Source organism: Meleagris gallopavo, chromosome 25 (assembly GCF_905368555.1).
Source record: "Meleagris gallopavo chromosome 25, MGAL_WU_HG_1.1, whole genome shotgun sequence".
Classification (NCBI taxonomy): domain Eukaryota; kingdom Metazoa; phylum Chordata; class Aves; order Galliformes; family Phasianidae; genus Meleagris; species Meleagris gallopavo.
This window is the reverse complement of record NC_139428.1, coordinates 5,530,041-5,552,516: the sequence shown is the minus strand read 5'-3', so window position 1 is coordinate 5,552,516 and position 22,476 is coordinate 5,530,041. Positions and strand designations below refer to the sequence as shown.

Genomic DNA, 22,476 nt, shown 5'->3' with positions numbered 1-22,476 from the left:
GGACGAGATGCGGATGCGGGTTGGTGTGGGGGCTCAGCCCAGGAGCCCCATGGGGATGACGGAGGAGCTGCTGCAGGATGGGGATGGCTGGAGGCAGGGAGCAGCCTGGGGAGCTCTGGGACACCCTTCGGGGTGCACTGATGGAAGCATTGGGGCCAGAACAAAGTCCAGCCCCGCTGTCAGCAGGGATCCAAAGGGCACCACTGGTTGTAGGCTGCCTCGTGCCATCCCTGGAGCTGCGCCAGCTGCCGGCCGGGTCACAGCCGCTCCTGCGATGCAGCCCCTGCAAAGGGAGCACGGCCGGGGGTCTGTCCAGCCCCGGGAAGCCACCTGCAGTGCTGTGCACCCCCCTTCTGGGCACCCACCTCTGTTTGCACAGCCCACGAGGAACGGCTCTCGTGCTCTTTACCGAGATTAAAGGGCTGCGCGGCTGCTCCAGCCCCTTTCAGCGGTCCTCTCACACCCTCGAAAGATCCGGAGCTCCTTGAAAGCGGGACAAACTCTTGCCGCACCTTGGGAAAAGCTGGAGAGGTCCAGAGGCCTCGGGGAGGGCAAGGAGCCGCGGCCGAGAGCCCCGCATCGGCTCAGCCGGCGGCAGAGCGGGTCCTGCGGGTGGGAATGGGGGACGCTCAGGAGGGCACTGATCCTCCCGGGGACCGCGGGGCACCGCGCGCTCGGGGCTGCAGTTGGAACTCGGCACGGAGAGGCGCATCTCGGCCCCTCCAGCTCCGCGCCCGGCAGGTGGCGTGCGGAGCCCGCGGCTGAGAGCAGCCGGAGCCCGGGGCGGCGGGGTGGGGATGGGATGGGATGGAATGGGGATGGAACGGCATGGGGATGGAACGGGGATGGGGATGGAACGGAATGGGGATGGAACGGGATGGGGATGGAACGGGATGGGGATGGAACGGGATGGGGATGGAACGGGGATGGGGATGGGGATGGGTGCATCAGGCTGTTCATCCTAGGCGGGGGCTCAGGGACTCAAACTCGGCTCCCAGCACTGCTGGCTGGAGCCGCACAGCCCAGGTGGACTTTGTAACGGTCGTTAGAGCCGAGCAGAGCCTGGCAGCGTTTCCACAACGTTGACTGCCCTTCTTGGAAAGAACTTGGCAGCAGTGAAATGCAAAGTGCCAAGGATAGGAACTGAGTGCATGGGTAGGGCTCTGCTGGCCCCAGCGCTGTGGGCCCTTCAGACGTCCCCAGGCGGCGCCTGCGCCCTCTCTGTGCGCACTTCATTCCTCGTGTGCAGCTGGACGGTGAAGCTCACATCTCCATAAGCCAACTTTTCCCATTCACACCTGCATGCCGCCAGCGGGGCCCGGGTGTCCTCAGTCAAAACCCGCTTTGCAGAGGTCCCAGCTCCCCCGTACTTGTGGATGGGGTTCCTCAATCCGCGACGTTTCCATGTGGCTGAGGTGCACCGGGACACAGAGAAATGGATGCTCCGGGGTGCTGAGGCCGATGCTCTCGGTTTCCCCATTCTCACGCTCTGTGCAGGCGATTTGGTTGGGAATGTGCAAATTCGCGTTAGTGGGAAGAATTTGACAATCAAATGAAGCTTTGCTCGGCCCGGCACACGGCGGCAGTGGGAGCTCCGCCGGCTGCAGCGCCCCGGGGCCGCCACGGGCCGACTCCGCGCCCCGCACGGAGGGAAACTGAGGCACGGCCGCAGCATCCTCCGCGCTGAGCCCCCCGAGGGGGGGCGGGGCGACAGAATAGACCACGCCCCTTATGCAAATACAGAGCAGTCGATTGGAAGCGAGGCGGGCCGGCGGTCGCACATAGGCTATAAGAGAGGGGGGAACAATGCGCCCGCGTCTCGGATCCGAGCAGCCGCCGCCGCCCGCAGCGCCGGGCGAGGTGGGCGCGGGGGGCCCGGTGGGGGCGAGGAGGAGGCGGCTGCCCTCGGCCCCTCCGCCTCCTGGCTGTGGGCCCCCCATGCAGCCATGGAGCGGGACGCGTACCAACACTACTTCTACGACCACGACGCGGGGGAGGATTTTCACCGCTCCACGGCTCCCAGCGAGGACATCTGGAAGAAGTTCGAGCTCGTCCCCACGCCACCTCTCTCGCCCCTCGGGGAGCGGCCGGGCTGCTCGGCGGCGGAGGAGCGGGGCTGCGTCCCGCGCTGCTGTCTGCCCGATGAGCCCGAGTACCTTATCGGCACCGGGCAGCTCTTCGGCAACCTGAGCGCCTTCATTCTGCGGGACTGCATGTGGAGTGGATTCTCGGCCCGGGAACGGCTGGAGAAGGCGATGACGGAGAAACTTTCCACGGGAACTCCGCGGGCAGCGCCGCACAAACCGTCCTTCGGCTCTGATCTGGGGTTCGGCAGCTCTGTGAACGACTGCGTAGATCCCGCCGCCGTGTTCCTGTGTCCCCTGGCCGAGAGTAAAGTGCCCCCGTCCTCGGGGTCGGAGGGCCAAAGCGATTCCGGTAAGGGCGCGTCCGGTGCGGGGGCATCGAGTGCGGAGCAGAGTCTTTGGGGCGGCCCAGCGCCAACAAAGAGGACGCGACGCTGCTTCCTGGGGACGGCTCTGTCCCCCGTGGAGATGGGGTTGGGGACGCTCGTGCCTTTTTCCCAAGCTTTTCAGCACTGCTGCCGGCTCGGAACCTCGAGAGCTGCCCCGCATCCTCGGGACAAAAGGCGGAGTATCTCGGGGGAGGCCCGGGGCGGGCAGAACATCACCGACGGCAGCGGACGCAGCGCTGCGGGTGATACGCCCACCCCCCGGATAGGGCCACGGGGCAGCTCCTGTCCGGCCCGCGCTGACCCCCGCCGGGCACAGCGCCTCCCCGGGTCGCGGATTTTCGGGGCTTCGCAGCCCCCACGTCCCACGCCAGTTCCCATTCCCGGGCTCACGGCCGCCGGGAAGTGCTGACGCGGGGCCGTGACCCCATTAATAAATCTGCCGGCCGGTGAGTCACGGCGCGGGCCGGGCGCTTAATGCCATTAGCAGCCCGGGCGCGGTAAGCAGGTCGCGGGCATAAGAGGCTTAACCCCGATCCGCGGGGCTGGGGAGGGCCGGGGGTCCCGGGTCGGGTCCTGCCGCGCCACGTGGGCGCGAACAAAAAGCAACAGATTGCAAACAATGAGAGTGGCCGAGCGGATGGGCAGCGCCGCGGGCCAATGGGAAGCGAGCGAGGTGGTGCTGCTCTGCAAGGTGACCAATAAGAGGCCCCGGGGGCGGGCCCTGCGGTCCGGCTTTTATTAATGGACGGCGGCGGGAGTTGTGTACGCACGTGCACGGTTGAGACCGGCCGCGTTGTGACAGTGGTGAAGGTCACATTCCGGCCCGGAGCTCCGCTACCGGGGGGGGCTGGTGAAGGGCCGAGCCGAGGCTGTGCCCCGGGGGCCGATAATGCTGCACTGAGCACCTCAGGACCTGGCTTCGGAGCCAAAGAAAAGATGGAAAAGGTGGCATTGCTTTGCTAAGACGAGAGCAATGGCAGCACGTGCGAAGTGTGACCACCTCACCGTCCCCAGCCTTCGCCCCGCTGAGCTTTGTGGGATCAGCTGCAGTGGCACCGGGCACACAGTGGTTTAGTGGCTTTGAATTATTTGGGTCTTGCGGTGCTGTGTCTCCCTCCCCCACTGCCCTCAGGGACTGTCACCTCTCTCCCCGCAGCCTGAGCTGAATGGGGGGATGGGCGTCGGGCCGGGCTCTGAATGGGGTTTGTCACTTGTGAAAAGTAACAAGTCACCGAGTGTGGAATGAGTCGGGGGAACAAAGGGCAGCTTTGCCCCCATGTCCCTCATTTACAATTCCAATGGACCATGAAAGCGTCAGAGCAGGGACAGTCTTTGGAGTCAAAGTCTCTCCCTGGTCTGGATTCCGCTCCTCCCCTCCCTTCCCCAGGCAGGTGGGCTCGGGCATTGCCTGTTGCTGCTTTGCCCAGGACATGTGTTGCTCCTAGAGCAACAGTGAAGCCCCAGCCCGGTTTTGGGCGGTCTGGGCACATGACTATGGAGGGAAATCTGCCTGGTGTGGCAGTGTTGAAAGAGCACTTAAAATCACGTAAATCCTTTGTGGAGGTCGCAGAGCATGAGCAAACTTTGGGGGTACAGCAGCGGGGAATGGCCAAGGCTGCAGGGAGACTCATGGGCTGAGGGGCTCTCAGATAAGGGGGGTTGTTTTTTCCATGTCTGTTGTGAACAGAGGGCGAAGAGATCGATGTGGTGACGGTGGAGAAGAGACAATCGCTCAGCCTGCGGAAGCCGGTCACCATCACACTGCGTGCTGACCCCTTGGACCCCTGCATGAAGCGCTTCCACATCTCCATCCATCAGCAGCAGCACAACTACGCCGCCCGCTCACCACCAGACACCTGTGCCCAGCCCAAATCCCTGCATCAGGACAAGGAGGAGCTGCCGAGCACTGCAGAACCACCCGCCCCCTCCCATGCGCTGCCTGACCCCGGTTTGCCAAAAGCTGGCCCCGGCTCTGACAGCGAAGATGTGGCCAAGAGGAAAAACCACAACTACCTGGAGCGCAAGCGGCGCAATGACCTGCGCTCGCGCTTCCTGGCGCTGCGGGACCAGGTGCCTGGGCTGGCCAGCTGCCCCAAGACACCCAAAGTGGTGATCCTGAGCAAATCCTCCGAGTACCTGCAGTCGCTCATCAGCGCGGAGCGGAGGATGGCAGCCGAGAAGCGGCAGCTGCGGCTGCGGCAGATGCAGCTGCTCAGACAGATTGCTCAGCTCAAGGGGCACTAGCGTGGACCTGCCTGCACCCTGGCCCCACAGCCCCACGGTTCCCTCTCGATTTGCACATTTTTGATTTTTGGTTGGTTGTTGATCCCTTGCTGCCAGGAGTAGTGGCTGCCACGATGCTCAGTGACTTCAGCCCAGGGGCTCACTCCATCTCGCCCTGCTGGTCGTCCCGCAGCTGTTATCCACCGATGGCACTGCCAGGAGCTGCTCCGCACATCCATCCCGCAGGACGTCCCCATCAGCTGCTTCAGTGGGTCACGCTGTGTGGTCATTTGGATGGATTCCAGCAGGGTGGCGATGGGGACGTGTGACCCTGACCTGAGCGGTGCCCTGCAGGCGATCCCCTGCTCCCTTGGCTCCGTGAGGCTGTACTTCACTTTCTTACCACTTCATGCAGTAGTTCGTCTTGGACTTTGTGTTCTAGAAACTGCTGCTGTAATTGCGAGTCTTATACTGGAGGCTGTGTTTTTATACTGTATTTTTGTACCACTTTTTGAGAAGTATTGGTAAAGAGTTTGCTTTTTTATATAAAAAAAACTTTTTTTTTTTGGAGGGGGTGGGGAGCTTCTGCTGTTGGAAGGCTCCATCCTGCTGCACTTTAGGGAGATCAGGAAGGAGCTGATTCCTGCTGGACCCTTGAGCCGAGTCCTGGCAGAGGCTGGTTCCCACCTCGCAGCTCTCCAACCCACCCGTTTGCAACAACGGGTTCTCCTTGTTTTTCCCCCCCAACCCTGCCGCCACCCCTTTGCCCACAGCTGCCTGAAGTCCCCAGCAACACTTCAGGCGGTGCAGGATTTGGGCTGGAGGGAACACCCTGAGGTGCTGGCAGGGATGGCTCTTCTGACCTGCTGAGAACCATTAGTTAACTCTGTGGTTGGATTTAGCACTTTCTTCATTACCTCACACTTCATAAATAAATAAGTTGCAAAGACAGCCTGGGTTGGCTTTTTCCATGTGGGTGGCTGTGGGTTTCCATTCATCACACTTCAGTGCTCTGGGAAGGGGAGGTGGAGGGGCCAGCAGCCTGGCTGCTGAGTTTTGGGGTGTCTGGTCTGGGGTGCTCAGGGCACAAGCAGGAGTGAATGCAACCAGCACCAGGGCTGTGTTCTTTGTCCCAACTTTCTCCCAGTGATTGAAATGTAAGTGGGTACAGCTGATAAATCACCTGGATTATTTTTCCTCCTTGTAAGTGGGTTTATTGGCACGGGACAGAATCTGTGCTGGGCTTAGAGGGGTCTTGGTGTAACCAAACACTCCATTAATGGGCTCAGGGCAGTCTGTGGCTTGCTGCCTTCCATGGGGGCTGCCAGTAACCCTATAGCTGGGTGGGGGGGAAATGCAATCTTCCTGCTTCAAGGGGAGCTTTTGGCAGCCGTGTCTACTGAGTGGATTAAATTATACACATGTACTCTCCCCCCCTTCCCTGAACTCAGTACTTTTGGGTTTCATTCATAGTGGCAGCAGAAATCTCGCTCTGAGTGGGAGGGATGCAGAGTCCTGTTACTGCCGAGCAGTCAGAGCAGAGCTCACCCCAGGCAGCCAGCCTGAAGCAGCAGCGCTCTTGTGCAGGGTCTCACACATCCCCGCTGCCTGCGAGATTTCACGCTTTCTGCACGTTGTGTTGTGCTGCGTCAAAGCGTTTCAGAGCTGTATTAGGGGCGGCTCACAGGAACCACAGCTTAAACATGGGGCAGGATGACCTAAATCTGACACCTCGCCTGCAAGCAGGAAACAAAGCCCGCATGTCCCCGGCCCCGCGGTTTTGTTGTGTGCAGGCTGGCCATTTCAACAAGGTTTGTGGAAAGGCGGACTTTTTCCTCTCATGCTAAAGGACGTGGGATGTTGCAGACTTCACTTCTTTGCAAACGATGCACAGCTCCCGTGGCCTGAGCTGACCATCGGCAGTGGAAGAGCAGTGACAGTTTTGCACGTAGCTTTCAGTTTTCCTGCTTAAAACCCACGTCCATGAGTACGTACCTACCAAACACCCCCGGTTCCTACAGCAGACGTCTCCCCTTGCTGGAACGGTAAGAGCCGTGAAAACAGGCCGATGGCGCTGCTAAGCGCACAGCGTAACCGCACAGCCTTCCTGTCCTCAATTGCTCGCTCTGCATTTCAGGAGCGTCGGCTGTGCCCGCTGTCATCTCGCACGTCCAACCGCAGGAGATGTTTTGCAGCCGCCCCCACCCGCAGCACCCCGCTCCCGTTGCTGGGAAGGATCCGTGTCGCAGGGGAGCGGCGCCGCCGGGACAACTCCCCCCTTCCCACCCCGCCGTCACCATGGCAACAACCCCCCCCATCCCCAGCTCTTCTCTGTTGCCACGGCGACAGCCTCGACTCCCCATCTCCCGCGTTGCCACGGTGACGAATCTGCCTCTGCCTTTCGGAGGAGGCCGCCGCGGTTGTCACGGCAACGAGCTCCTCTCTGTTGCCACGGCAACAGCCTCAGCTCTTCTGCCCTGTTGCCACGGCAACGGCATCCTTCCCACCCCGTCCTGCCCCCCCACCCCCCCGCTCGGGCGCTCTGGGGCACAATTCCGCTCCAGGGGAGCCCGGGGAAGACCAAAAGGGGCCGGCAACGGAACCGGGATCGGGACCTGGAGCGCGGCCGGGATCAGCGCTGGGACGCGGGCAGGCAGCGGCCGGGAGCCCGGGACACGACGGCGTACGGCCGGGACCGCGGCCCGGGGCGGTGCAGGGTCCGGGGCCGCCCTCCCAGTCCTTCCGCGGGCGTCCCCGGCCCGGCCCGCCCCCGCCCCGCCCGCCCGTTTCCATGGCAGCCGCCGGGCCGGGCCGGGTCATGGCGGCGGCGTTGTGCCTGGGCCGGGCCTCGCCGCCGCGGCCGCTCGTGGTGATCCTGGGCGCCACCGGCACCGGGAAGTCGGCGCTGGCCGTGCAGCTGGGGCTGCGCCTGGGCGGGGAGATCGTCAGCGCCGACTCCATGCAGGTACGGGCGGCGTGGGGACGGGGAGGCTGCGAGGGGGCCGGGCCGGGCCGGGCCGGGGGGTCGGACAGCGCGGCGGGGGCGGGGAGGGCGCGTCCTGCGCGGAAGGCGTGCGGCGCCGCGGTAGGCCGTAACAGGCCGCGGTAGGCCGCGCTGCCGAGGGGCCCGGGATCCGTCCGCGGTTATCTGAGGCGGGCCTGAGGCCGGCGAGAGGCTGCGAGCCGCGCCCCGCGCGAGACCCCCAGCCCGTTCAGTGTGTTGGTTACGCTCCATTAAAGAGGTGTTTTCCCCCAGCACCGCTGTCTTTGCCGTTCGTGCTGCACTTAGTCGCACCTTCTGTTTCCTGCTTTGGGCTGCTGATGCTGGGCTCAGTGGTTCTCTTGCAGGGCTGAATTTGCAAGCACCCTGTCCTTCGTTTAAAACAAGTGATCAGAAAGCTTTAATTTTATTTTAAGCGTTTTTCTTAAACTCTTGGGGACAGAGTCTGGGGTTTAAATGCACAGAATCCCAGAGAGCCCTTTGTGCAGGGCCTGTGTTGCCCCACGCTGTCCCACGTCGTGGCCTTCACTCCTGGACCTGTGTCACTCTGTGCACCTGAGTGTCCCTGGGGCTCTCGGTGCTCCCAGTGGTCCCCAGGTACCCCCTGGAGCTCCGCACACCTGTGGTGGGACAGTGCTGGTGGTTTTCTTGGGATGTCCTCTGCACCAGGCAGCTTTTAGATGGTGGCTGTGAGGCTTCCAAGGCGTGCTGTGCTGCTGCAGTGTCTGTGTCAAGTGTTTCTCACCACGCTGACCATCCTGATTCAAAAAAGCTCTAGAGTTGTTATTTGTGTCCATTTGTGCACCATGAAATGCTGGTTTTTGCAGGCCTTGCAGTGAGCACCAGCGCAGCGTATGTTGGGTTTTGGTAATGGAAACGGTTGTTGACTGGTGTGATCCTGGAATGTGAGGCTGTTGCTGCACGCAGAGCTCTGCACAGGTTCTGGAGCTGACTGGTGTGCTGCTCAGTCTTGTTTTGTGCTGGTGGATGCTTTGAAGCGTGCATTTTGTGCTCTGGTTGTTTCAGATCCCACTGTGGGAATGCAGTCACTTGGAGGATTCTGGCTGCAGGCACCCAATGGCATCTCAGCTCGAGTGGCTCTTGTCCTCCTTTCCTTTTAATCTCATTCTAGCGTGACTGTGGAGCGAGAGCTGAGCAGCTCGGGTGCCGTTGCGCTGTGCCTGCATTCAGTGTGGCCTCGTGGGGCAGCCGCCTGCAGGCACACTGCATGCAGCGCGTTGCCCTTCCCCCATCTCGTTCCACTAACCCCCGTGCCCTGCTTATGCAGCCGTGGCAGCCAACTGGGTCTGCTTTCACGCTGGCTTTGTTCCTGTGGAATAGGTTTCTGGGCTGTGTATCCCCCTGCCACGCAGCGCTGACACCAGTAGACTTGTGGAAGAGTTGCGAGGCTTTAAAAACCCCATTGCTCATTCTCAAGTGACAGCTGCCAGCGGCCACATCACCCTGAGCCCTGCTGTCTGTTCATGGCTGCACCCATCTGAGCACTGCAGAGGTCTGACAATGCTGGCAGTGTCTTTTGGGCAGCTGTTGGAGCTGCAGCCAGGCTTGGGGAGGGGCTGGGAGCCCAAGCCCACCTGTTCCGGTACACAGGCCTCTCTCCACGGCGCCTTTGTTGTGGCCGTGGGTTGCTGTGATCAGGTTACAGACTTAGCTGATGCCTGCAAGGCAGCTCTGGAGCTCTGGTTAATCTGATGGGTCTCTTTATTTTTTATTTTTTTGGTCTTTTCTCTTGCTGTTCGTTATCCCAGAAGTTTCCTTCAGAAGTATATAGTTTCCCCAGAGAAGCCCAGCAGGGTAAAGCCAGTCCTGCTTTGTTCCCAGCAGAGTAGTGAGAATGCAGCGATCCTGGTGCCAGTGTGCTGGAGGCCCCCCCATCCTCCCTGGTCCCAGTGTCCCTCCTGGGTGTCATACGTCTGAGCAGTTGAGGAAGTCCTGCTCTGGAGGCTGTTGTGGCACACTGGGTACGTTTGTCAGTGAGTGTGTCTAGTCAGGACATCTTAAGAGCTTTGGCCAAAGCTCTGCTGACAGCTTTCTTGTGGCAGAGTGTATAGAAGGGGGGTGAATTTTTCTTCCCTTTCACCCTGGTTTGGCTTCGGTTCTTCCCTCCATCCCCTCACTGCTGGAGGTCTCCTGTACTCTGTGAGCCCTTCCCAGCTAGGGATGATCTGCTGTGCGTCGGGTCTCGGGCTGCACAGCTGCCACGACCGTGCCCAGGACGCTGCCTTGCCCCCTCCATGGCGGATGAGGGGCAGGGGGTTCAGGGCTGCTTTGTGCCTCCTGTTTCAGTTTTCCCATTCAGAGTTGGTGCCAAGTGTCTGGCCAAGTGCTTTGAGCCCTGGGAATGACTTGCTGGCTCTCAGCAAGATGTGGGAGGCTGTGGCCAGGGCTAAGCACCTTTAGTCCTCAGCCTGTGTGCAGTGTTTCAGAGGCCTGCTGCTCCAGGCTGCTGCTAATCTGTTTTGGGGCCTTAGAAAGCAACAAAGGCTTATCTGAGCTGCCTGCTGAAAATAGAAATGGGTGTCGGGAGGACATCTCGGGTACGTGGCTGTACCGACAGCCAGCTGGTGGAAACCTTCTCTGTGCTGGCTGTGTGTGTGTAAAGGCTGCCTTTGTTCTCTCCCAGCCCACACACTGACACCGCATTCCTCCTCTTGTTTCCAGATATTCAGGAAGGAGCTCAGTGTTTAATCTCCAGCAGAACCTTGGGGGGGATTCAGTGTGAAGTGTAAGCTCTGACCCTGCCTGCGTGGGTGCTGGAAGCCCTGTTAGGGCTGTGTGTTGGCTGGGACATTGGCAGACGTGTAGGAGCTGCGGGGGGTGCAGGGCCCTTGTCGGGGCTGGAAGGCACTGAGCCAAAGCAGCAGGGCAGGTGATCAGCCCACCACCGGTCACATTGGCACGGAGCTGCCCCACAGGCTGCTCCTCCTGTCTGCTGATCTCCTGCAGCCAGAAGGCAGAAAGGAAGAGCATTTGGTTGCCCTGCCTCTCCCCCTGCTTCCTGCCCCCAGGCCAGCCTTTCTTGAGGGGCAGAGCCTGGCACTTGCCTTCAAAGCAGCCAGAAGGGTTAGGCAAGACAGGGAGAGTCTGCAGGTTCAGCCGCCCCAGTTCACATGACTGCTGAATGCAGGATCAGGCTTCTCTGCTCCAGTAACCTCAGCTCGTCCCTGGCTGCTGCACTGTGCCTCCTGCCCACGGGTCACCTCTGTGTCACCTTGTCCTTCTGTCTGGGACCTGCGTGGTGGCAGGAGGAGGCTGTGCTGCAGCTGGAGGCTTGGCTGCTTTTCAGGGGGATTAAGGGGACATTTGTTTCTGGAAGCCTGGCCTCTGGCTGGGGTGGATTCTGGTAGACAGAGGAGGAAATGACTGCTTCCATGTCCAGTTCCTTCTCCCAGCATGGAATTTATCCCAGGCCGGGAGGCCACTCTGAGCAGAGAGATGCTGAGCTGCATGTACCTTCCCTGAACCCTCAGCACAGCTCAGAGCCCTGGCTTCTGCCTGGCACAGGGTGTGCATGTCCTTGGCATGGCACAGAGCTGCACACTCAGGACAGAAGGGCTTTATGTGCCCGCTGCCCCACGTGCCTGCTGGCAGCCGCCCTCAGCATGCTGGCTGTGGGTCCCCACTCTGCTCCGTTTGCGGTTCTGCAGGGCAGCTGTTGGCTGTGCCCAGGGCAGGGGGTTTGGGCTGCAGTACTGCAGGGATCACAGGTTACTTAGGTGGCTCTTTACCAAAATCATCCCAAAGGATTGGTTTGGGTGGCTTTCCTTTCTGCTCTGCTTTTAACTGCTTAGCTGAGGCCAGCATCTCCCTAGAGTATTCTCCCGGACCGAATATCCCAACCTCAAAATGAGACACGTGCCTGGAAGCAGCGAGACGCCGCTCTTGGCTCTCACCAGCAGCTCCTGGTGCAGCCCAGCAGTGTGCAGTCACTGCTCCATGCCAGCTCCACTCCTTCCATTTCAGAGCTCTCAGCAGGCTTGTTTGTTTGTTTCTTGCCAGGTTTGTTTTGTTCAGCTGTTTCCTGATGTAGGTCACTGCTGCCTGGCATGTGAGGGGGCCAGGAGCAGGGAAGGAGAGGGGAATAACATCTTTGACAGTGACTCAGTGACAGCCAGTCTGCAGCCCCACACTAGGCAGTGCTGAAGCTGCCGGGGGGCTCCTAGGGGCGCTGCAAGGAGGATGTGGTGCTCCTTCTTCCAGGGGCACTGACCCCCTGATTTTCTCCTCTGCTTGGCTGACTGGCCTGGGAGGAGCAGAAAGCAGACGGTAAGTCAGGCTTTGAAGGTGTGCATGAGCTGCAACAATCAGTATGTTCAGGAGGCTCCGTGACATTGCATGCTGCATACAGAGAGATATATGTGTGCTGTAGGAAGCACTGATCCTTGTCCCCAAACAAGATTTTGTGCTGTGCTGAAGGACGGTGCTTGGCAAGAGGCACACCTGAGTGTGTAGCTGCAGCATGGAGATGATCATGCTCATTTTAAAGTGCTGAACTTCGGAGCTGGGCTGTGCCAGTTACACTGACCGTGCTCTGATTACTCCATCAGCCTTTTCATCAGTAACTGCAGGGTCGGAACAGGAAAGCAATTGCAAGCAGTTGGACTCATGGTTCATCTCTATGTGGGCAGGAGCAAACGCCAACAGAAGCAATTTGGCTCTTGCAGGAGCAGTTGCTGGTGAGGTTCCTGCTGCCTTGCCTGGGCAGAACGCGTGTGCTGCTGCCTGCACTTCTTGGTAGACCTGCCCAGAATGAAGGGGTCAGCAAGGGCAGAGAACTGTTGTGCCTGGAGGGAGGAGCAGGGGTTGGTGGGGCTCCACAGGGTGTGTATGCTGAGGTGGGCAACATGCTCTTCTCTTCCTCAGGTGTACAAGGGCTTGGACATCATCACAAACAAGGTTTCTCCCCAGGAGCAGCGCCTGTGCAGACACCACATGATCAGCTTTGTGGATCCTCTCGTCTCCAATTACACAGTGGTGGATTTCAGAGACAAAGCTGTGGCTCTGATATCCTTTTGCGCTGCAGCCTGCCTGGCCAAGCAGATAGGGACTTCCCTCCTCCACAGATAGGCCTGCAAGAGAGATCAGTGTTCACGTCAGCCCTGCGCTCCTTGCATAGCAACTAACTCCTGTTTTCAGGGGATACTGCTGGCAAGAGGGACTTGGATCTACTTTTACCCTGCTAGCAGTGAGGGCAGCCCCTCCTCAGGGCTGGCAGGGCAGGACCCCTGCTGCACAGCAACAGTGCTGAGCCAGGTGTTGCCCTTCCTGAGTGTCCCTGAATCTCAGCAGTTGCTGGCACATGTAGAAGAGGGCTAGAAGAGACCAGAGAGCTGTAACACTGCTCTGCAGCCTCATGGGCTGTGTAGTGCTGGAAGAGGGGAGGATCCTTGCGGCCGTTTCTCCCTGCCATGTGTCTCTGCTTATGCTCCTTGACTGTAGCACATTGAAGATATCTTTGCTCGAGACAAGATCCCGATTGTCGTGGGAGGAACCAACTACTACATTGAGTCTTTGCTCTGGAAGGTCCTTGTCAACACCAAGGTATTGTGGGGCTTCAAATCCCTCTGGGGAGCAGTGAGCCCTGTGTTCAGGGCAGGCTTCACACAGCTTGGCACGGTACTTCCTTGCTAGAGTAGGGCAAGGAAAACCAAAGGCCCCCTGGGGCTGTAGGTCATCTCACTCATGCTGGCCTGCATGCAGGTGACTGTTCTGGCTCAGGGCTGCCTTGCACCTCATAGGAGAAGTCCAGCCTGGTGTCTGGGACAGTCACTGACAGGAAAGTGGAGCTGGAGCAGCTGGATGCTGTTGATCTCCATTGCCGCCTGAGCCAGGTAGACCCAGAGATGGCAGCCAAGCTGCACCCCAACGACAAGCGCAAAGTGGCCAGGTAAGCTTGGTGTGCTCAGCCCACCACCCTGTCCCAGAGGAATTGTGTGCCTGGGAGCGTGGCAAGATGGGCTCTCCCATCTCAAACGGCTACTGTGAGCCTTCTAGGAATGTTGGAGCACTGGTGTGGGGAACTCTGGAATCTGGGCTGCTGAGACCCATGGCTGTGCAGCCCTGCTGGCTTGTGTGTGATGGGGCTGCTCCCATTACTGTGCCCCAGCAGCAGGGTTTATCTAGAGCTATTTAAAGAGCAAGCTGCTGTGCTGGCTGAGTAACATACCTGAGCTCTGTGGGAACAGCACAGCAGCAAGACCAGGCCTGCTGCTTCGTCAGGCCCATCCCAGCCTTGCCCTGCCCTGGGGGGAGCAGAACACCGCCCACCCCATTCACACGGTGCAGGGGGACAGAGGGAAGGACACACTGTGCAGCTTCCTCTGGTTCCCTGGTAGTGATGCTTCACAGTCTCCTCCAGCTTTGACAGTGCTGGCCCCTTACCTGCATCCCTGCCTGGCTGGAAAGGGCAGGGCTGGAGCCAGAAGCCCGTCCCCTGCAGCGCTTGTGCTGATGCCAGGCAGGAGTGGGTGGCTGTGTTCTGGGCTCCTGGGGTGCCACCACTCTGCACTGCACCCCTAGGACTTGGGTGTGGTTGGGATGCTGGGCACGGAGGGAGCTGAAGCCTGCCCTTCCCCCACATGAGAGGGTTGGATCACAGTGAGTGTCTGCGGTTCCCTTTGCTGGAGCCCCCAGGGCTGCTGGGGAAATGGAAAAACTCATCCTTATCCAGCCTCTGAGCTCTGTCTGTCTTTGTTTACAGGAGCCTCCAAGTGTTTGAAGAGACAGGGATCCCCCACAGTGAAATCTTGCAGCAGCAGCAGGAGGAGGAAGGTGGGGGACCCTTAGGGGGGCCCCTAAAATACCCACACTCTTGTATCTTGTGGCTTCACGCAGACCAGGCAGGTGAGAGTGGGCTTTGCACAGCTCCTGACTGACTGCACAATGTGATGAGGGGTGAAGGCTGATCCCTGTTCCTGCCCCAGCCTCTTCACTGGAGAAGGCAGCAATTCCTTTGGCATCAGCAGGCATGACAGAGGACTCATTCTCCTTGCCTGCTGGGCTCTGCCTTCTTCATATGGATCAGGAGGCTGGGAATGCAGAAGGCCCAGCTGTGGGTCTCCAAGTGCATAACTTGAGCAGCTGAGCATGTCCTGCCCTCCTCCTCCCAGCTCTGGACCAACGGCTGGACCAGCGGGTGGATGATATGCTGGCTGCAGGGCTGCTGGAAGAGCTGCGGGACTTCCACCAACGCTACAATCAAGAAAAGGTGACCGAAAACCGGTGGGTGAGAAGCCAGCTCCCTCACTGAAGGCATTGCTCTGTGTTCCTGTGTGTAGCTTGCCCCCTGATGCCACAGTCTTGTGTCACCTGGGGTGTCCCTCCCTACAGGTTGAGACACAGAAGCCTCAACTATCACTGGGAAGGTTGGGGTCACCCACTGTTCTGAAAAAGATGGCCCTGACTCTCGGCTGTTGTCTTTCTCTCCAGGCAGGATTATCAGCATGGAATCTTCCAGTCCATTGGTTTCAAGGAGTTTCATGAGTACCTTGTCAGTGAGGGGAATTGCTCACCTGAGACCAGTGCCCTGCTACTGCAAAAAGGTGGGAGGAGCACCCTGTGTACCGTACGTCCCTCCGCCCCACGCAGCTCCATGGGACACAACTTGGTCCGAACCAAGCTCAGACCTGGGACAGGTCTTGCTGGAGATGAGTTGTACCTTTGTCCATGCAGTTTTCACTTCAGCTAGACCAGAATGACAGGGACTCAGTATTCCGGAGCATCTCTGAGCACATCCAGATAATTCCTCCCTCCTTTCCCTCAGATCCTCTTGTAAGACGAATTGAACAGATAGTGACCTGGGATCTGAAACTGATGCACCAGTGATCTGGGTGACAGAATCCCAGCTGGGCTCTGCACGTTGTGGAGAACAAGGCTAGAAAGAAGAAATGAAATAGAGCTCAGAAATGTGCTGCTGTTAGAGGAAGGAGAGAGCTGCTCTGCTCCTCAGCACGCAGAGGTACTAGGCAGTAAGACTGTTGAGAGTTCAGTTCAAAGGAGATGGACACTGAAGAAACCACAGAAATGATTAAATAAGTCTGGTACTGAAGTGCTTTGTTGTATCTGTTAAAGAGAAGATTACAGAGGGACACAATAAGTCTGGTACTAAACACTGAAGTTGTACAGTGGTAGATGTAGGTTCACTGTGGATGGAACAAGAAATCTTAGTTCTATTTGAACAGAGAAATATTCAGGGTAAGCATTAGGAGAGCAGGACAGCCCATGAAAAGGTTGTCCTACTTGCTGGAAGCTTCTGGGGCACCTTTCCCCCAGTACTTATTTGAGGGCATTTGGGATATTTTGTCCAGCCCTTTTGTGCTGACGCTGCCCCTACACTCTGACAGGGGATTTGCTGTGCCGACTGTTTCTCCCTGCTGGCTTGGAGACCTCCACACCGATAGCAGAAACATTTCTCTTAAGCAAGCATGGTACCATCCAAAAGAAACTTTTGTCCTGTATGATTTTCCCCCTGTTTGAGCCAACAGACTCTTGTCATTCTGTTTTGAGCTCAGTTTGAGGAGCTGTGCTGGCACAGTATTTTTACATCCTCTGTTTTAAAGGGATCCAGGCCCTGAAACAGGTGAGCAAGAGATACGCTCGGAGGCAGAACAAATGGGTCCGAAACCGCTTCCTGAAACGTAAGTCCTCTGTTCCTATGCTGCCTCACTACCCCCGTTCTCATATCTCTTCTCACCTTGCTTTGATGCTGCCTATGTTCATCTTGCCCCTAGCTGTCTGTGCAGACACTCAGAGAGACAGCTCCTTCCCACTCTTCTCCTGTACACACTGGTTGCCTGTCAAGGGAAGACCTTCCCCTCCCAGGAACAGTGCAACCAAGTGCTTGGCCCTGTGCCCAGCCAGCCATGGATGAAAGCGGGCTGCAGTGTCCCTGGATCTTGAGGAGATGCCCAGCAGGCACTCGCACATGTCCCCTTATGGGGCAAGAAGCCCAGCTGACAGATGCCCCCCGGATTAGGAGCCAGAGCCCATTGGCTGCACCAGGCCCTGCTTGTTGTGGCGGCAGGGAGCCAGCAGGACTTCCCCATCTCAGCCCAGCCTTGGAGCAGGGCCAGCAGCAGCAGCTGGGAGCCGGGCACTTGTTGAAAGGTGCTTGGTAGGGGCAAAACAGTAACAACAACAACAACAACAAAAAAGGCAGGGGGAAACTCGAGTCAAAAGATAGGCTTTGAACAGAGTGCAAGAGCTTTCATGGAGCCATGTGTTTGGTGGATGTGGCTCACCTTTCTGGTGGCAGGTGTGCTTCAGATCAGCCCTATCAAGAACTTGTTTGTGGTTATAGCAATAAAAAGCAGCACCTGCTGGAGCCTGGCACGCAGCAGCTTTGGTGGCTTTGTCCAAGCAGGGCTGTGTGCCCGATGGCTGCAGGCAGTTGAGCCATTGTGGGCCAGCACTGCCACTAAAGGGAGCGGCTGTGCTCTGGTTGCGGCTGTCCTGCCTGACTGGGCTGCAGCCGGTGCCCCTCACCCTCGTACTGAGTCTGCGAGGGCAGAGCCGTGGGTTTGTAACTGCCTTGTCAGGTGGAGGCACTGGCAAACCAGCTCCTGTCACAGCCCCCTTTTGTGAGCTGAGAACTGCTGCAGCCACACAAGCAATGACAGCTCTGAGCAGCGCAGCTGAACAAGAGCCTGCACCAAAAGATTCATCACCCAGGCTCTGTGTGTGCATCTCCTTGTAAGCACAGCTTTGTATGATGGCTTTATGCATCCATCTAGCTCTTCATTCTCTGTGGCTTCCTGTGGACCATGGTAGCAATGAAGTGTTTGCTTACTGTGCTCTGACTTCGTACTGTTGTCCTGAAGGCAGGCTATCATGAAGTTGCTTGCCTTGAGTCTGAGGTGTTACTGCTGTTTGCCCACAAGCTGAGGTCTCGGGTAATTTTGGCTCCAGAAAGGCTGGTGCTATTTGCTCCTGAGTGCTGAAGGATAGGTTGATGAAAGAGCAGGTTCTCTTGGGGTACTGTGCAAACCCACAGAGCCTGCATGCTGACTGCTCGGGGTGCTGGGCACCAGGCTGGGGGATGCTGGCAGTCACCTGCTCCTCTGTGTCCTTGTAGGTCCTGGCCCCAACGTGCCCCCGGTGTATGGCTTGGAGGTGTCTGATCTCCTGCGGTGGGAAGATGATGTGCTGAAGCCTGCTCTGGAGATTGTGGAGAGCTTCATCCAGGTATGGGATAACCAGCACTAAGGAGTAAGCTGTGCCTGAGAGGCCTGTTTCTCAGTTACTGCAGACCCCGTAACTTGGCGCTAGGTCCCTCCCACAGAGGGGCTGTCTGTGTCCATATCAGCCATGCACGTTTTTATTTGCTGCACAGTGTTGAAGCTGAGAATTTCTCCTAATGCTCAGTATTCCACTGGTCTTCGTAGTAAAAGCGCATCTTCTGTCCTACTGACGTTAGTACTTGAGCACAGAAAATTCACAGCCCGAACTCCACCCTGTGAACACAGCCATAGCAGATTTTCTGGATGGAAACTCATTCGAAGCATCATGTATTCAACAGGGACGCAAGCCACCCATGGAGCCTGTAAAGATGGAGTGTGATGTGAACGAGAACAAACGGAGCCGTCGTGTGTGCGAGCTCTGCAGCAGAGTCATCATCGGGGACAGGGAGTGGGCAGGTAGGGCCTGGCAGGGGGCTCCGTCACAGCGAGCGTGGTGCGCAGGGAGCAGCACCAGGCAGCCTCCTTGGCTGGCTCTGCTTGGCCAGGTGACCCTCAGCACATGATCTCGGGCTTTCAAGGATTGTTTACAGCCCATGCGTGAAAGCAGCCATTTGCAAGCCCTGAGGGGGGTGCAGGAGCTGTGCTGCAGCAGCCATCTGTCGGGCTGCCCCGGCACCTGGTGAGCACTGCGCTGCTCTGCCATCACAGCAGGCGCTGGGCTCTGTGTGAGATGCCTGCGTTCAGCCTGCGCTCATCCTTTTGAGCACTTCAGTTGGTCTAAAAACAGTAGATTCAGTTTTTCTGAAATGATGTGTGAGAAGGAAGTTTCTTCGTGTCTGTAATAGCTTGGTTTTGTTTGGTTTTGCTATGATTTTTCTTATTTGTATGTTTAAAAAAAAAAAGTATTCCTAGCTGCAGTGATGATAGTAAAGGATTTTGTTTTCAATGGACTTAGTTTAAAAGTGCTCTGTTGGAATCAGATTAATTCTGTGACTTTATCAGTGCTGTGAGGCTCATGCTGAGAACCAGAAACAAAAAATAGTTGAGAAACTGCAGAAATGGAACTGATAAACCTCCATGTGTTGCCCAAATGCAAAATATGCAGAGATAACACAAAGATAAATCATGCCAGATGATTGCTTATCAGATTTGAATGAGCCATTCATTACTGCTGATGCGGAGAACTGCTGAAAGCAAAGGTGGAAGTTGGAAGTTGGCTGGCTGTAGGGAGGTCGTTTCCACAAGACCAGTTCGTAAGTATAATTGTCGTTGCAGCCAGTCTCAGGTGTTGTAGCTTGGAGGTACTTTGAAGAAGCTTCAGAGCCAGAGAACTCTGAAGATTAGCAGAATCTGTGGTGTCCTTCTGGGTGCAAGTCATAAAGATGTGTGACAGAGTGGGAGCTCCTTAAGATAACCGCAGACACAACGGTTGTGGCAGCTTGTCCTCGGGGGTGTTGTCCCGGATTCAGACAGATGAGAGCACTATTTCCAACCAAGACCAGCTGTGTGCTCTCTGCATCCTGCTGAATGTGGCTCCCATCCCAGAGGCAGGAGAAGGATTGCCCCAAACTTGGTGTTACTTTAACTGCAAAATGTAAAAGCTCAAAAGGAAGTGAAGGCAGCAGTGGGGGCTGAGTCAGTCTGCACTCTGCTCTCCTGCTTTAAGTTACAGATCTGCGAGCTGCTTCCAAGTACCCCAGTGGCTCTGGAAGATTTCTAAATTCCAACGTTACGGTGTGTGGCACCACTGAAATCAGTGCTTCCTGAGCTGCTCTGAGCTTCGGTGTTGCTTACAACAAATTGTAAGAGATGTGACTTTGTTTCAAGCTGGGGGTGACCCTACAGTGTTGTGATAAAGCAGCAGCTTTGCATGTAATTTTATCCTTTGACGGAAGAGGTTGACTGGAAAACACCTCAGGGCCTTGATTCAGCAAGAACATACCATTGTTTAATTAAGGCCCTGCTTGAAAAGTTTGCTGCTTTAATTGCTGCTCTGATCTCTTGGAAACAGTGAAACTGCCTTGCTGCTGTTACGTGGTCTGGTTGGACAGAGCACCTTCTATGTAGATAATACCTCTGACATGGGAGGTTTTGCTGTCCTTGACAATGTGATTTTAAACAGAAGTGCAGCTCTTGCTGCCCTGGCTTGTCAGAACAGTTTGCTTCCTTGGGATCTTCCTTGGGATCACACCTCTGTTCCCGTCAGACTCCTGAAGGGCTCTCATAGCTGCAAGCCTTGCCCTGGAGTTATGCAAAAGCATAATTGTGCTCTGGGCTCCGTCCCTGTCTGCTCTGTGATGGACCCAGTGCTGTGGTGCAGGCACATCTGGGCTTACAAATGATGCTGGCCTCGTTCCCTGAACTGATGGAGCTCTGCATCTCACGCGTGTTCTGCAGTGTTTGCCAACACTTGCCTTTCTCCTTTCCTCCCGCAGGTTGAAGCTCAGAGCAAACTTGTGGGGCAGTGAATCCTGACAGCTGGGGGCTTTCTGCATACAAACCTGGGACTTTTCCCTTTCCCACCCTCTTCTCCTCAGGGGAAGGCTTGATGGCTGCGCCCTGATTGTTTGATGCAGAGCAAATCAGGCTAAGAGCTCCCTTCCCCAGGTTCCCCAGGGTTAAATGCTTGTTTGCCTCTTCCTCCAGCTCACACGCGATCCAAAGCCCACCTACACCACCTGAAGAGAAAGAAGCTGGAGGCTGCTGGACATGCTGCAGAGACGGTGAGGGACAGCAGGAGTGCAGAGACCCCGGGCAAGGACAGCAGCATGCCTCTCTCATAGGTTTGCGGACGTGCTTCCACCTGGACGGCGAGGAAGGGCCGAGACCTGGGCGACCAAAGGAGCTGAGTCATTTTTGGGGATGAGGCAGGTGTGCGAGTGACAGCCAGAAGGCCGTGGCTGCGTCAGAGCCTCTTCATGTGGCCTCGTCTTGCCGCGCCGTGCTTCTCCTGCCCTGCCTGCGGAGGACTGGCCCTGGGCCAAGGCTGCCGGGGCGTCCCGTGCCCAGCATTCGCTCCTGCCGCAGACTCGGTATCCCTGGAAAGGTGGAGCTTCTCCTTTGGCATGCAAACGTGGTGTTCTCAGAGACAGAAATACTGTGCTCCTCCAGCTTGGCCAGCAGTGCAGCTCGGGGCCTGAGTGAGCTCTCACTGCCTTTTTGTGGAGAGGATATTTTTTTGAACTTACATGGAAATAAAGGTACAAGGTTACTGTGGATTCCCCTGCCTATTAAAAAGGTTGAGCTTGCTTGCTCTCTGTTTCCATCTGGCCCAGGTCCCTTGCTCCAGGCACAGGGCGGGATGTCCAGCCTGGCTCCTTCCCGTCACCTTTTCTGCAGCTTCACAGGAGCTGAGCAGATGTTCTCAGCGTGGTGCAGGCCGCGTGCACACAGCAGGTGCAGAAAGAGCTGGCACCTGTTAAACGGGAACTTGGAAGTGATGTCATCAAGTTTGCAGCAGATGAGTCTGTCCCGGTTCAAGCTGAATTCCCGGGGGTTTACGCTGTGGTTTGGCAGTGGGACCTGCTCCTGCATTTGAATCCGAGTTGCTGAGCAGCAAATTCCTGGTGCTGTGTGTCTGTGAGGCAGTTGCTGTCTCGGCTTTGTTCCTTGAGGATGTGAGCGCTGTCTTCACTCCCCACTTGTGGCTCTGGTGAAAGCCATGAGGCCTTTCCCAGCGCAGTTGGGATTCTCCTGGGTTCCTGGATCACGGATCCTCCTGGGAGGCTTTTGAGGTGGTGGAGCACAGTTTTTTCCTTCAACTGATCGCAAATCACTGTGTGTCAGGAGATGTCTCCTGGGGAGCAGCCTGCGAGGGGAAGGGCTGCGTGGGCAGATCTGCCCCTGGGGCTCTGCAGTGTGCTCTGTGTTGAATCATTTCAGCAATGCTGCATGGGACCCAACAGCTGCTTTGGCTGTTGGGTAGAGGTGTGCAGGAAGCTTGCGCTGAAGTCAGTGTCTGGGAAGAGCTTTCCTGTGCCAGCATTGCGCTGAGCTGGGCACCAGCGTTGGGATGCTGTGCAGCACCAGCCGAAGCCCTGCTCTAGCCCAGGCTTGTTTGCCATCTGCTGACTGCATGCGCTGGGTGTGGGCTCGGCCCTGCTCACGGGTGTGCCGAGGGATGTGTTGTGTGGACAGATGGGGTGATGCTGGGCGTAAAGCCCCGCTCACACTGTGGGGCGGCAGCGATGCATGGCGTCACCGTGGGGCAGCTCTGTGAGTGTGGGGTGGGATTGTCTGCTCCGCCTGCTGAGCGCGCTCAGATGACCGCGTCGTTAGAAGTGGATTTAATATCCTTAATCGGTTTAATATGAACTTTGTTATCCCAGCAGATAAATGTTATCCCCCACCACTAACCTGCCTGCTCTGTTCGCTCCCTGCCCTGTGCTGCCCACTGTCCTGGGGGCAGCAGCTCCCCTCCGGCTCCGGAGAACGGGCGTCTGTCAGCATTGCTAACTGACGCTGTGCTGGAGAAGGAAGGCGTGCAGCAGCAGCGAGAGGCAGGTGAGCGTCGTCGCTCTGAGAGGTGGGGGCTGTCGATGTGTTCGCAGGCTCCCGCGCAGGGCCGGAGGCGGCATCCG

At 57.5% G+C, this 22,476-nt stretch overlaps 3 protein-coding genes across 6 annotated transcripts in view; 2 read left to right on the top strand and 1 right to left on the bottom strand.

Moving 5' to 3' along the window:
* The window catches only part of CAP1 (cyclase associated actin cytoskeleton regulatory protein 1), a 49,855-nt gene that overhangs the window by 22,804 nt on the left and 4,575 nt on the right, over positions 1 to 22,476 (bottom strand). The gene's annotated exons all lie outside the window — the stretch shown is intronic.
* Positions 1,318 to 5,647, top strand: MYCL (MYCL proto-oncogene, bHLH transcription factor). Its single transcript, XM_003212624.5, has 2 exons — positions 1,318 to 2,436; positions 4,161 to 5,647. The coding sequence occupies exons 1-2, from the start codon at positions 1,947 to 1,949 to the stop codon at positions 4,715 to 4,717; spliced, it is 1,047 nt and encodes a 348-aa protein (XP_003212672.1). The 5' UTR covers positions 1,318 to 1,946; the 3' UTR covers positions 4,718 to 5,647.
* Positions 7,455 to 21,107, top strand: TRIT1 (tRNA isopentenyltransferase 1). 4 transcript variants are annotated; one of them, XM_085208964.1, is made up of 12 exons: positions 7,455 to 7,661; positions 12,582 to 12,724; positions 13,163 to 13,259; positions 13,457 to 13,605; positions 14,419 to 14,561; positions 14,828 to 14,939; positions 15,147 to 15,259; positions 16,061 to 16,144; positions 16,277 to 16,354; positions 17,791 to 17,900; positions 18,235 to 18,352; positions 20,332 to 21,107. In XM_085208964.1, the coding sequence occupies exons 1-12, from the start codon at positions 7,488 to 7,490 to the stop codon at positions 20,334 to 20,336; spliced, it is 1,326 nt and encodes a 441-aa protein (XP_085065090.1). In that variant the 5' UTR covers positions 7,455 to 7,487; the 3' UTR covers positions 20,337 to 21,107. The 4 variants fall into 4 exon arrangements, with proteins under 4 accessions (XP_085065090.1, XP_085065091.1, XP_085065088.1 ...); XM_085208962.1 differs by having other exon boundaries at positions 7,456 to 7,661; positions 20,543 to 21,107; XM_085208965.1 differs by lacking the exon at positions 18,235 to 18,352 and having other exon boundaries at positions 20,543 to 21,107.